Genomic DNA, 14,974 nt, shown 5'->3' with positions numbered 1-14,974 from the left:
TATTTTTTCAGAGATAGTGTGTTCAGTAGATTATGGGGCCTATTTGTAAAATATGCTTCTTTTTTGTTAAGAAATCACGTGGTTTTTGTAATCCGAGAAGGGTATATTATTTATTATAATAGTAATATATGTATATATCTGCATATTTGTTTTTGTATGTATACATATATATATATATATATATATATATATATATATATACACACACACATAAATATGAAGTGCAGAGGATCAAACTCATAAATTCCTATATTATATTAAAATATTATGAGAAAACAGTTTTTTTCGGTCGTGGTCTATTCAGTTTTAAAAGTTTGATTTTGATAAATCAACTTTTAATTTTAAACTATGTTGGTCTAATTGCTTACGTGACATTAGAAAATGATTACGTGATATCGAAAAATTTCAACAGGACATTGAAAATTATTGACTTGTCAGTATATCACATCAACAATTGAATCAAAATATTTGAAAATTAAAAATTAATATATCAAAATCAAATTTTAAAAATTCAATGGACAAAAACTCAAAATTACAAAAATTAATGAATTAAAAAGATCTTTTTCCCAAAAATTATAACAAGAGTTATGTTATTTACATACCAATTTTTCAAATCATATTCCAATGCATGTATACAATTTATTTATACAATGAAATGTTACTAATAAAAATTGGAGTATAAATAATATTTGGTTTAATGATAAAGAAAGATATAAAATGTACATAAATACACACCTGTACATACCGGATGAGTGTCTGCATGGGGACATCGTTGCCAAGGGCAACTTGCGGAGTCGCTCTCTATCTAGGTTTCATCATCTCTCTGTAGAAACAACTTTTTACACTAGAGAAGATCAGATTGCAAGAAAAAGAAATGCTGACTTCATAAGTTCAAAAAATACATTTTTTTTAATTGACGATCCAACCGAAATAAATTAATAAATTCACCGCATCTCATTTTCATAAACGCACAAAGTTCAGCAACTTTTTGTGCTTTATTTTATTATTTTTGTCAGCTGGTAATCACCAGAGGGGCTGCCTGGCTAGCTGGAAAAAGGCTCCTCCGCATGATGCTTAATACTGTTTCTGGGCTCATGATGAGTAGCGAAAGTGGCGGCGCTAGCGGTGGCAGCAGTGAGGTTGGCGCATCAAGCGCTGTTCGCGGCGGAGGTGTGGAAGAAAGCGAGAGAATTGGCGGCGGTGGAAACCGGTGGCTGAAGCATGAGACTTTGGCTTTGCTCAAAATTCGATTTGATATGGATGTTGCTTTTAGGGGCTCGAATTTCAAAGGTCCGTTGTGGGAAGAAGTTTCCAGGTAAATTAATCGAAAAGATTTCGTTTAATGCCATCTGATACTCGCTTACAATGAATTGAATCAGTAATTTTTCTTGATTTTTCGGTGAAAGGTTATGTGAACACTCGATCGTCAGTCGTTTCATTGAATTATCGCTTTTTGATGAAAGGGTCCGGTCTTTGTTTTCACACGAATTCAGCAGCTTTCATGCATATATTCCGGTTTGTTTTTGGCAGTTTTGTTGATTATACGTTCACTTGCATTTGACTACAAAAATTTAGAATTAAAGATGAAATGTAACTCCAAGAATTGGAATTTCTTAGGAAAATTGCTCAGTTGGTCATATGTTTTTGAATTGGATCCGCGGAGTGTTGTGGCTTAGTTATTGTTGTATTGAATCGGTGTAGCTAATTCTCTCATCCTTATATTGTATATTGAATTAATTTGTTTCTAATAAAAACTTTGGTTTTACTTAATAGTTAATACAATTCAAGATTGGATAGTAATAATTATAAGAGAGAACTAACGGAAGATTCACAAACTTCTTTTTTTTACAGGAAAATGACGGAGCTTGGTTTTCAACGAAGTGGCAAGAAATGCAGAGAGAAATTCGAAAACGTAAACAAGTACCACAAGAGAACAAAAGATGGCCGCGAATCAAACACCGTCGGCAAGACGTATCGATTTTTCGATCAATTACATGCGTGGGAAAGCACTAGGGTGCAGTGCTTTCCTTCAGCAGTACTCATCAGCCACGGCCTCCACCAGCCGTCACGACAATGCCGGCGGCGCCAATGCAGACTAATGCGGTTACTTTCCCAATTCAATCACATGTTGGCACTGTTTCATCAATTAGCCCAGATCCTTTGAATATAGTACACCCAAACAATTCGATGAATGCTATGATATTACCTCCTCCATTACATGCAATGAATACCTCAAATCATCCTCAGATTCAACTTTTTAAACCCTTGAATTGTCTTGGCAATTCCGCGAGTTTGTTATCAAATCCAACATCTTCATCCACCTATTCTGATGAGGGCATAAAAAGGCAACGGGGGAAGAAGAGAAAATGGAAGGATTTTTTCGGAAGTTTGATAAAAAACGTGTTCGGGAAGCAGGAAGAATTGCATAAAAAGTTCTTAGATACGCTGGATAAACGGGAGCGGGATCAAATGGCGAGAGAGGAAGAGTGGAGGAATCAAGAAATGGAGAGAACGAATCGAGAACATGAACTCTTAGTACAGGAGAGATCGATCTCGGCAGCCAAAGACGCTGCGGTGGTAGCATTTTTGCAGAAGCTAACAGAGCAATTAAACTTGGGAATCACAAAGAGCAGTAAAGCACCATCGCTCCAAGACGAGGTACCAGCACCGGAAATTACACAGCCTCAGCAGCAAACTGCCAGCATCTCCGCCTCAACAATCCACTCTCCAACCACCAACAGTGGTGACCGCGACACCTGAAAATTTCTTGAATACTCGAAAAACAGACGTCTTCGGTGATAGCCGCATCAACCTCACAAGCTCCTTGCGATGGCCAAAAGCAGAAGTCTAAGCCCTGATCAATCTGCGAACTAGTCTTGATCTCAAGTACCAAGAAAGCGTGCCAAAGGGACCCCTTTGGGAGGATATCTCCGCCGCCATGGGCAAGCTAGGATACAACCGAAGCTCTAAGCGATGCAAAGAGAAATGGGAGAACATCAACAAGTACTTTAAGAAAGCGAATGAAAGCAACAAGAAGAGAACCGAAGACTCGAAGACGTGTCCATATTTTCACCGGCTCGACACCTTACACAAAAAGAGCGCGAAGAGAACAGATATTCCCCCATCCAATCACGAGCACTTAGTGAAAACCAATAACCCAATGGTGCCGATAGTGGCTCGACATGAGCAGCCAAGGGCATGGCCGGTACTTGAGCAACAGCAGCAGGACTCCACGTTGCATGGCAGAGATCAAGATGAGGAAATTGAGAACATGGATCAAGAAGAGGAAGAAAACGGAGGAGGCGATGAAATAATCGAAAACAAGCAGCAATCTTCAATGGAAGACGCCGCAGAATGAAGAGAAAAGGAGATCTAAATGAAGGCTAGTTGTCTGAGGAAAACGGAGGTGGCGGCGAAGGACTGTGACATTTCAGACGCATCACATGGGATGATTCGTGGTTGGTTTATTAGAAGGGTTATAGTCACTTGAGTTGATTTTAATATATATTTATAATTTTATTTATTATTTTGAAAATAAATAAATTAAAACTGGAAAAGGGAGAAAAAAATGATTTGTTCATTCGAAAAAAAATATATCGAGGGGACAGTTGTAGGATATTGTCTTTCTTTATTAATTTTTTTACATTTTTTGGTTCATGGAATGTATATGACGTGGCTATTTTAAATATTGTTATCTACTCTATCATTAAGAGTGTATCTAGAGGAGATAATTTGAAATGTACAGCTTTCGATTAATTTTATTGATTACAATGAAAAAATAAATCGAATCTTAAATTTATATCTTATTATTTACACATTAATAATATAAAATAAAATGAATTTCAAACAATACTATTAATGAGTGAAATCAAAATTCATCACTATTAACATGAAATATTATTTAAACACGTATAAGATGAATTTAAAGTTTATGATCTTATTTTTTTAAACAACAAAAATATATTTGAATTTCATGTATTTGAAAGTTATCAATCCAAGTGCAACCTAAGAGTTTGCATATTATTCGTCCGAAAATTCTATTAGCTCGTGCATAAATAAATGATGAGTAGATTTGAATTAAAGATTTTGATTCGAAAAATGATTTAAAAATAAATGAATTTCTAGTGATTTGAATGTAATTGAAATTTATCATAATTATTGTTAAAAAATGTTCAAGCTGATATTGATTGAATGTGATTAATCAAAACAAATTAAGAAAATTTGAAATTACAGATTTGAAATATTTCCATCGATCCAAATACACATTCATTGGATCATATTTTAGAACATGATTTGCTAGTGGAGATTGTCGAATAATGTAAAGAAAACCATATATCTAACATAATGAGAATGATATTTACACTTCATTATTTTATAAATACACTATATCTTTACTTTTGTTGTATAAATTGATAATGTTAACTTTTGTTGTTTCTGCTCAGAATAGTTCATGTAGGACCTAATGTTTGTCGCTTTACCAAAATCTATAGCTAGTGGTAATGGTGCAACTCAAATATTTTAAACAACACAACAACTCAAGCGCCACTGTTCGATCGCTCTTCCAAACAGGGATAATTATTGCACCTAACAATCTCCCTCTCAATAATTGCACTCCTTGCCATCAATAGAAATCGAACCCGTGATCTTGGCTCTGATACCAATTGTAAGACCGAGCGTTTTCCGCTTTACCAAAAGCTATAGCTAGTGGTAATGGTGCAACTCAAATCTTTTAAACAACACAACAGTTCAAGCACCATGGTTCGATCGCTCTACCAAACAAGGACAATTATTGCGCCCAACAATCTCTCTTCCAATAATTGCACTTCTCGCGATCAATGAGAATCGAATTATTGTTCGGTCCTACATATTTAATTTTTAATTATTGTTGTTAGTTGCATATTTGTAAGATACATGTTTAATAATATTCGATATTATGGTTTTACAATATAATATCACTATAAATATAAATATATAATATTATATGATAAAATGATGATCGAAAATAATTTGTTATGTGTGTTAAGTTATTTTACATTGATGTGATTCAACTATTCGATAAATATTTTAATGTGTGTCTGATTTATGGACTGTTTCACGCTTTAAATTTGTATCTCAATGTGAAATTAAAATTTAATGTAAAGAGAACATTATGAACAATTTGCTAGGTGCACAAACACGTCTATTAAGGAATGTATGTTACTGTGAAGCAGATCATGACTTCTCTCCATGAGTATGATGTAAAGATGATTGGGCTCAATGAAAGTTAGTGGATCTGGACTTTGTCATTCAACTCAACTCATTGAGGGTAACATAAGTATTGCATTATGTAATATTGTTGAGATAGTTATGAGTTAAATTTGACAACTGTAGTTTGATGTAGATAAAAAAAGATTGTTAATAAATGAATGTATAAGTTGATTCTATGTAATTAGTCGTGGAAGTTAACTTAACTACTAATTAAGTGAAGAGAGTAAAACTGTATGTTTTATTGAAAGAGTTCACAAAACTAGTAACTGTAAAAAATGGATCGATGAAAATTCTTTCGAAATTTTTATTTTTCATATATGAGCGAAATTTCTACCCTTGATACATCAGCGCTATCTGATTATCGATCGATGTTATAATGAGTTCACAATTATTTATTTAATAAATTTAAAATATATTAATTAAATAGTAAATTAGTAGTGACTATTAAGTGCAAAATTCTTATGAAACATTCTAAAAGAGTATATAATAAATTAATTAATTGAGTAATTAAATAAAAGTTATTTAATTTAAACATATATAAAAATATATATATATATATATATATATATGCGTGTCTATATATGTGTGTGTATATATATATATTATTAAAAGTTGATAATTATTTAATTATGCATGATATTTTCAAGAGTGAGAAATACACACACGAGAGTTTTTTAACGAGGGAAAAAAAAACTAAATCAAGAAGAGTTTTGATTCGATCAAAAATTAAAATTTATAAATATTTCATTAAAAATATATGAAAGAATATAACTTTTACATGCTAATTTTTTTCTCTCTTTTCCCTCACACAAAAATCGGCCACCTCCTTGTAGGGACTCGATCGGCCGACCACCTTCCACCGCATCATTGCGGTCATCCTGTTAGGTTTCTAAAATTGCGGCGATCAACTCTCAACGCAAATTTCGTGTAGTTCTCTAGTGCGATCTATGCGAGAGACACAATTTCTGATCGTTGAATTGATATGACAGGGGAAAATCCAATAGATCAGTTCGTAGAGAATTATAAAAAATACTTAAAATTCGGAACTAGTTGGAGTCGACATTAAATATGCAAAAATAAATTATTCTACACATCCTATTGACGATTTAAATTATACGATACCCAAGGAAGTTTCGAAATTTTAAAGCTCCGCTGTGCACGATGGGAGCAACGAGAAGAAACCAAGCATTGTACACTGGGACGGAACCAACAACGAGCAAGATGCAAACCGAAAAATTCAGCCACGATTGCGAACATTCTTTAATTACAGAACCTTGAATTTGGCTTTTACTTTCTCCCAAAATCCCAGTGTTTAGGGTTATAATAATATCATAAATTTTTTTCACAAAGCTCGAAATCTGGTGCTCTGAAACCGAGAGACACCTTTTGGACATTGCTCTGGCAGCTCAAATCACAAGCTTTCTGAAGGCAGTACAGTGGTCCTGCGATTTAGAGGATCGAAACCCATGATTGAACAGCATTTCGAAGATGAAAGAGAAGAGCCAAAAACTCTGTTCGCGGCTGACGTACGCGGTACGCGGGAGCGTGAGCAGTGACATGGCGACAGTTAAGGCACCCGCCTTGGCTATGGGGAAATTGTGACGAGACGCTGCAAAAGTCGGTGCTTGTTGGAAACTAATATTGGGCCATTATCATCTAAGTAGCCCGGCCCATCTAACTTAACATCTGAATTTGGGCCAGAACCAATATTCAAAGACAACGATACGGGTCTATGATGAGTTTCGAAAAACAAGGACCCGTCCGAATACCCGACATGTCCTATTTGATTCGACCCACCAAATATTATATAATTCTCATTTTAGTTACTATACAATAAAAAAATTAAAAATTAATAGATCGTCATAGTTTTTTTCAGTTTTATCTTAATAACATTTGAATAAAAATTATTTTGGTACACAAAATATCGATATATTAAAAAATTGGTACATCAACTATTGTAAACGACTGAATTATTACATAATCCAACTAAAAAGTAAATTTTACTATAATCTATTTTGTCTTTAAGTTATATCATCGTCGTCGTCGTCATCATCATCATCTTTAAATTCAATTATATACACATTTTTACTGATTAAGCTATTTACAATAATATTAAACCCACCCAGATCCATTTAACAAGGTCTAGACAGATAATCGTGATTTTTAATTATATTAATTGTACAATTTCTAAAGTTTAAACTATTGAATTAAATATGTTTAATAATAAATTTCTTTGTATTAAGAATATTTGTATGAAATAAACTTAGTCAATATATATTATAATTTGAGTTAAATATTTCCTTTCAACTTTGGAATAATATGCATTCCCTATCTTTTCAACCTCGTCATGTATTAAAATATTTTATAAACTTAGGCGACGCTAAAAATATTTCTTGTTATTTAGTATAATTGATACTTGTCACAATTATTGCCACAGAGAAATATTTATGGTTCAATCAAGCTTATTCAAAGATCCTCCCAAATCAAATAAACAAATATATTTGTACAGTATTAATACATTTGATTATTATAAGCAATATATATACCTTAATAAATTACATTTGTTACAACAATTCCTTTTTTCCCCTTATTGTGACTATTTGAAGATAAATAATACTAGTTTTTAATTGGCTGATATTCAGTGATGTTGATTTTTTTTTTAGTTGAGAAAGAATTATTATAATCGAGTCTCGAATTTAATTCCAAAGTTATTATCTTGATGTCATATAGATTACAAACAATTGATTTAATGTAAGATTTAAGTAAATGAAGTAGTGTTTTAATCCATCAATTCAAACGCTGCCTTACCTCATAATTCCGCTTTTAACATAGTAGAGTTGTAAATTGACCTTTTCCTTACAAAATCGTTACCGTGGTTATTGGAACCATAAAATCTCTTTAATTTGGCAAATATTTCATTTAGTTAAACCGCATCTCATCAAATTCCATCGAACATCAATTTTGTCTTGCAATCCCATATTTTTTGTCACGCCCCAAAATATAGATGTGCCATCGTCGTTGTTCAACAATTAAAATCGTATAACAACAAGCCACATAGTTAATGAAATAGCCAAAAGCCAGTTTTTTTACATACTTTTTACAATGCATATGACAATTGCGGAAGCCATAACATAAAGAAAATAAAACTAAAACTGATGCTTAAAAATTCATGTTTCTAACTTGATCACCAACCCCAAAACATGTGTTGTTCATCTTCTTCCAATTGATCTCCGCCCTTATCTGGGCAGTGAAGTAAGGGGATGGGTGTTTGGAGGAAACACTCAGCATATATGAGCCAATTGCACACAAGAATATCGAAATATACATATAATATGAGTTCAAAGATGAAACATAGCATAACATATAGCAACATGAATCAAGCAGACATAAGACACAGAATTCGAAACAAGACATCAAAATATATCAAAACAAAACACTTTTATTCATCTCTGTATCCATGGTATATTCATGACAAGTCCCTAATTGTTACTCCTTTAAGGGGACGATGCATATATCAGTTATTATAACTCACCGTATCATGTGTTTATCTTATCTTGTCATGTTTCGGAACTTTCCTTATCATTTTTAATTCGAATGATAACATTGTATTTTCAAGTTTTCATGGAATAATAGAAGAATCATGCGGAACGAATATATATGGAATCAAAAAATATGAAATGAGTAGTGTATGATCAAGTTTTCAAAAACAAAAACATCATTATTTTAACACATATATAAGCCCAATTACCTGATTATCATCTTCAAAAAATGAGGGAAGAACAACTAAAAAGTCGAATACGAAAGCTACTCGATTGCTTCGAACTTGGCTGTTTGCAAAGTTTCGAGATGGCAGAAACTTGGCTTCAAGATGCCACTGAAATACCGTAATTCTCGCAACACTTCTCGTTTGAAATATAACACACTTTGATGCTCGGAAATTGCAGGGATTTGGTGTTGCTTTTTTTTTTTTTTGTTTTCCCCTCAACCTTTGGCCACTTTTTACAAGTGAAAATGATCAGCTTTATATATAGGCAGTTGTTACCACTCAATAATGACTGTTAATAGACCTTAAAATCAGCTGTTACAACTCCTCCAAACCAGCTGTATGTGTCCCATTTAAATTTTCGAATTTGAAGGTGCATGCTTTATTTTTTTTTCTTCTGTTTAAGGCTGCTAACAATGGGTCAAATGACCTTTAATTCTCTTTTATTGTACTTTACAATTTGACCAATTCAATTTAAAATAATGGTGACTAATTGGAGAGAGCACATTTTGCATGGAATATCGAAAGTTTGAATTGATTTGAGTTTTCACATTTCCAAACGATTCAAATGAAATTTCTAATTCCAAGAAATCCTTTCAAAACACTCTCCTTTAATTAACATGAATATATTATTCATATAATTTTTCTCCTAACAAAACAAATCAGAATATTCGATAATGTTAAAAAAAAACTAAGAGCTTTGATTTTATATTTAAAATATCCATCAATTTCTTTTTAAAGGGAATATTATATCCATTCACTTAGATAAAACCTTAACATAATGTTGGCACTTTTTCCTTTTTTGGAAAAAAAATATCTATCATTGATCTCAACTACCCATTGCTGGGAATTAATTTCCTGATTTTAATGCAACGTACGACCAATATTTGAATTAAGTTGGAAGAACAAGACGAGACGAATCTCCTGAGTTCACACAGTAAAGTTACGTCATACAATTTTAATTTCTTAACCGGCTCTTACCATGCATGCGACATACAAGAGATTAATTCGATACATATTTTGCTGATAATTACAATACAATTAAGGTTAGAAATTTGAACAGTAGGAAACGGTGTGCGAGAATTTAGGTGGCAAGATTAAATATTACGGTTAAAGATTATAAGCTGTCGGCATGAGTTGTGACATTACGGTAATCATCTCCAACGGTGTGCCATATTATGATTATTATTATTATATTATATAAATAAATTATCGATGAAGTATGCCGAATCTTATTAAAAAAAGTAAGAAAAAATTGTCATACGTTCGAGTTGACGGGATAGATAAGCGTTTGAATCATCGGGAGTTTGATTCTTCTTACCAATATTCATTCGGATGAGTATGTCGCATATGTTTGTCCAGTGCAGTTTACCTGACTAATGTAGTTTGCAGTTTACTATATTAGTCCGTGAGTTTATTCAGTGTGAAATATGATAACTGTATATTCCATCGTCGTAGAAAGAAAAACACGACAAAATGCTATCATCGTCCAACACAATTGAATACATGCCATGTAGTATTTCCCAAAATTTTAGAGAAATATGAAATTGAACATGTTGTCCATTTTGAACGAGAATGTTAAAATTTTCGGACACGTTTTGGGTATGGTGAGATTTTCGTTTGTTTGTTTTTTTAATATTTCTCAAACTTTTTGGGTTAAAAGTTTATGAAATAGTTATTTTTAACTAAACCCCATAGATTTATCGTACGTATAAGATAAGTTTAATTAAAAACCGAATTTCTGTATAATTTCTAATTCAATGTATGTTTCACCTACGATACTAAAAAAGATAAATTATTAATATATACCATTTTAACCACAAAAGTTGAGACTCCTATAACTACTCCCTAATTTGTTTCTAATATCATATAAAATTTTCTTCCACAAAACTTCACTTTCCTATATTATATATACCATTGTATTTAAACAAATTAAACATTATAGCATGACAAAATAGAAACTCAAATATCAAATTTGAATAAAAGATTACTCTAAAATCCTTATATTTCACACTAAAATTTACTACAGATAAAATTTATATTTTATATTTAAGTTTAATCTAGGTGTCAAATTTTACTAATTATTAACCGTGATTCATCAAATATCTTATGATTTGAACAAATAATTAAAATAAAATAAGTGTTTGGAGATAGTTCATAATTATTTAGCCAGTAAAGATTTTCTTCTTCTTCTTCTTCTTCTTTTTTTAATTTTAAAAAAAAGGTCGCATAATCTTAAGGTCAGATTTAAGTGTCGCAATCTAAATAATGTCTGCTAATAACTTCAAATAATACTGTTAAACAAAGCTAAATCCGTAAACAAATATTTTATGGTGAAGCATCTTGAGAATTCAGACATGAGATGTATATTAGTTTAAGCTTAATAAACTAAATATTATACTCTACGGAGTTCATTGCATTCATCCGGTTGATGTAAACATATTCTATATTAAAGAATTCTGCGTAGTATAAATTTGTGGGGGAGGCCACGGAATCTTGGAAGAGATATAGAAATTAAATGAAGCGCAGGAGAGAGGCGGAGATGGTGGCATCAGAGATGAGGTCCGCCATTGAGCAGCTGTCCCAGATGGAGGCTCACCGCAGAACCACCCTGGACACATCTGGATCCGCCGGAGGAGCCGACTGCGATCAACTCACCGCCACTGCTCAAGTTCCCATCAAGCCTTTTCTTTCCCTTTGCAATCTGCTCATTCAAGTTCTTGGTTGCCCTCTCTTTCTATATCTCTCTTTGTTCATATTTATGTCACATCTGCAGTACTAATTATCTGTTTTATTAATTATTCTCTGTAATCGCAGACATTTTTAACATATGCTTTATATTTATTACATAAATTCCTTGTCTGTTATAATATCTTCCCTAGTATTTGTTTTGCAGATAAGATAGGGCCAACAATGGCTGTTTTGAGACTAGACATTCATCAGAATATACAGGTATTATTAAACTCATAACATCGTACTATTACTGCACACATACACATACATATATACTATAAAGTTTTGATATATCGTTAATCTATATATTATATCTATTAATAAAGTGACATTCATATATTGGATGTATAATTTGATGAGATTCATCACATCCAATAAATGAATGTCATCTGATGGATGAACACATAGATAGAGATGACAAACATATATACAAAATTATATATATACCTCAATTAATTATATACATGATCGATCATATGATTATAAACATTTTTTTTTGTAAAAAATAGTCAGTAAATTTAATATATTTGTATTTAAAATGAATTACTGTTCAATTTAAAGACATGCATATGAATTTGTATTGTTTAAAATTATAATAATTGATTTCTATATTACTTTTGTCTCGACCTGATGCATAAAATTGTGCAAATATGCCACTCCACTGCTAAGAAACAGACAAACCATTATTTTGACTTTAGCACATTACTATCGTTAACTTCACCGAATGCGCTTTTACATTTTTGCCCATTGTCTTAATATTTATTCTTCGAGTCAACGAGCCAGCTAGAGTGCTCACGCATACATACACTCCCCTAGTTAAACTCCGCTTAAGATAAGTTTAAAAATAGATTTTTAAACGGTATAATTGATTTATTTATATGAGACAGATCAATCTGGTCTATATTTAATTAAGACGATAAGTAATATTTTTAGCATAAAAATAATATATTTTTAGATCGGATTGGATAAGATATCTGTGAGTTTTTGTATTAGTTTGAATATATTTACAGGAGTCAGTCAAGATGGAGGCCAATTAATCAAAAATGTCATGGGTGTTTCTGTCATGTTATCGTGAAATTGTCAGATTAATAGAATATTGAATAGGTTTTATTTACTTATTATTCGTGCCAGTTCTGTGTATTTATCCAATGCGGATAATTAATTAATGTTTGTTCTAATTAATTAATAATTTGATTTATACAGAGATTAGAGAAGTTCCATGACTCCGATCCTTCGACATATCGGGATGTGGTGGAGATTTTAAAGAAAGAGGTCGCAGACAAAGCAAAACAGGGTCCCACTTGTAGTAAATCCTTTGTCTGGCTTACTAGGTAATTAATTCTTTTTTTATTTCTACTAGGTTAACATTTTTAATTGCTCGAGTCATAATTTAAAAAAGAGTCTCACATATCTTAATCTTTGAGACGGATCAACTCTACTCATATTCACAATAAAAAATAATACTCTTAGTATAAAAAGTAATATTTTTTCATGGATGACCCAAATAAGATATCCGCCTCAAAAATACGACCCGTGAGACCGTCTCACACAAGTTTTTGCCTTTAAAAAAATGTCCGTTTGAAAAAATTATATTTTTGATTATCGCTTTGTGATTTTGATTTTCTATCGTTAAATTTCAGTCGTAATATGATTTTTGTTTTGTCTTTTTTTTTTGTAATTTAATTGTTTTTCGACGTGATTCTGATATGATATTAATACAGAGTTGGCGTGTCTAGTATCATATAACACTCTCAATAGAAAAAAGACCAAAAATTTAGAAATCGAAAAATATAGGACTAAACAACAATATTCATTCCATTTCCAGAATTAGGTTAGATTTTTAAATGTTTTGTGTAGAAAACAATTAATAGATAACAATAGTTTGCTCCTAATATGGCCTCCTGTATTGCGACTTTTTGCTTGCAGGTCTCTTGATTTCACCTTAGCTTTGTTAGAATTTATAGTGAAGGACAGTGGCAGGCCGATGCAGCAAGCAGTGGAAGAGTCATATAACAAGACTTTGAAGCCTTGGCATGGATGGATTTCTTCTGCAGCATATAAAGTACTAATTTTTTTAAAAAAAATTCTTTTTATATATAAAAAAAATGTCGATGATAAATTAAATAATATTAATAAGATAACTGACATTTTATTCATTTTGATTTTAAAACTTTTATGTATGTGTTTGTTTATGTTTTGTAGGTAGCTCTAAAATTGTTGCCTGATATCCAAACATTTACTTCTGTTCTCAAGGCCAATGACCAAGACTGTGACATGCTCAAGGAAGAAATGCAAACGATGATTTCCTTGCTCATCCCTGTGATCCAGCAAAACCAAGATATTATGGTATATAATAATATTTCTATTATTCAGTGATCTATGTCGGGAGGTCAAAACACACAATTCTTTGAAAAGTTGTGCGACAAATTCAGATTTTACATCTGTCTGGATCAAGTTCAGTTGCTGATTTACCTTCTTTTTTTTTTTTTGGCCTCTCCTATGTAAATGCAGAGAACATATGGGTTGGATACGTTGAAGGCTACATAGAGGAGACATCTGAGGAAAAAATAAATAAATGAAGTTCAATTTTGCTGGTTCAATACCATGTCTTATGACCATTATTTAGGTGCTACACTTACATAGAACTATATGTTGTACAGTAGAATGTTTGTCGTTTTCGTCGAATAATCTGACTTTCATGAGCTTATTTGATCAACATCACGATTTTTTACACCCTCGGCATGTAATATTCTTCGAAACTGCTGCACGAATATCTCAGTTATTTTATTAAGATGGCTTTTTGTTAGTTTGTTCAATGAAAGATATTTTGTATCTTAAGATTTTTGATGTTGAGCGATCTATTTCATCCATGAGTTTCCAGTACTTGGTTTGGAGTTTAATGAACATTTTGAAAGATTCCCATTTTGTCTGTGCCTAAATTATGGCCATCGGAATAAGCAGAAATATTATTGCTTGTTAGGCTAGGCTCTGTACACCACGGCTTGGCTCTATAATTCAAGAAACCATCCTTTCTATCAGGCCCTTCCACCATTGCTCCAAAAAGAATATCGGGATTTGTCTTTCGAATTCAAGAATCCGTTTCCTTCTGCGGATGAGTGCTATTTTCCATCCCGCGGAATTGATGCAGCTCTACATGCATCGAGTAACGCTCCCCGTATCCTATCATGTAGCTCATTTCATTTTTTTTTATTGGGATTCTTGTCGGACCAT

At 32.3% G+C, this 14,974-nt stretch overlaps 1 protein-coding gene and 1 pseudogene across 2 annotated transcripts; both read left to right on the top strand.

The window, feature by feature from the left end:
* The first annotated feature begins 763 nt into the window (after positions 1-763).
* Positions 764-3,671, top strand: LOC140832589 (trihelix transcription factor DF1-like; annotated as a pseudogene).
* A 7,691-nt stretch (positions 3,672-11,362) lies between these two features.
* Positions 11,363-14,534, top strand: LOC140832588 (glycolipid transfer protein 3-like). 2 transcript variants are annotated; one of them, XM_073196690.1, is made up of 6 exons: positions 11,363-11,733; positions 11,907-11,962; positions 12,947-13,074; positions 13,670-13,805; positions 13,997-14,089; positions 14,255-14,534. In XM_073196690.1, exons 1-6 carry the CDS (start codon positions 11,529-11,531, stop codon positions 14,288-14,290), a joined length of 654 nt encoding a protein of 217 aa, XP_073052791.1. In that variant the 5' UTR covers positions 11,363-11,528; the 3' UTR covers positions 14,291-14,534. The 2 variants fall into 2 exon arrangements, with proteins under 2 accessions (XP_073052791.1, XP_073052790.1); XM_073196689.1 differs by having other exon boundaries at positions 13,946-14,089.
* Positions 14,535-14,974: the final 440 nt, after the last annotated feature.

Source organism: Primulina eburnea, chromosome 5 (assembly GCF_022965805.1).
Source record: "Primulina eburnea isolate SZY01 chromosome 5, ASM2296580v1, whole genome shotgun sequence".
Lineage (NCBI taxonomy): Eukaryota > Viridiplantae > Streptophyta > Magnoliopsida > Lamiales > Gesneriaceae > Primulina > Primulina eburnea.
The sequence above is the reverse complement of the archived record's forward strand: the minus strand, read 5'-3'. Positions and strand labels throughout refer to the sequence as shown.

What these genes read in the sequence shown, in the direction of transcription:
- LOC140832588 (XM_073196689.1), top strand. Translation starts at nt 11,529, where the DNA reads ATGAAGCGCAGGAGAGAGGCGGAGATGGTGGCATCAGAGATGAGGTCC. An exon ending in ACATTCATCAGAATATACAG is followed by an intron (nt 11,963 to 12,946) that starts GTATTATTAAAC and finishes TGATTTATACAG; the next exon opens with AGATTAGAGAAGTTCCATGA. An exon ending in TTTCTTCTGCAGCATATAAA is followed by an intron (nt 13,806 to 13,945) that starts GTACTAATTTTT and finishes TATGTTTTGTAG; the next exon opens with GTAGCTCTAAAATTGTTGCC.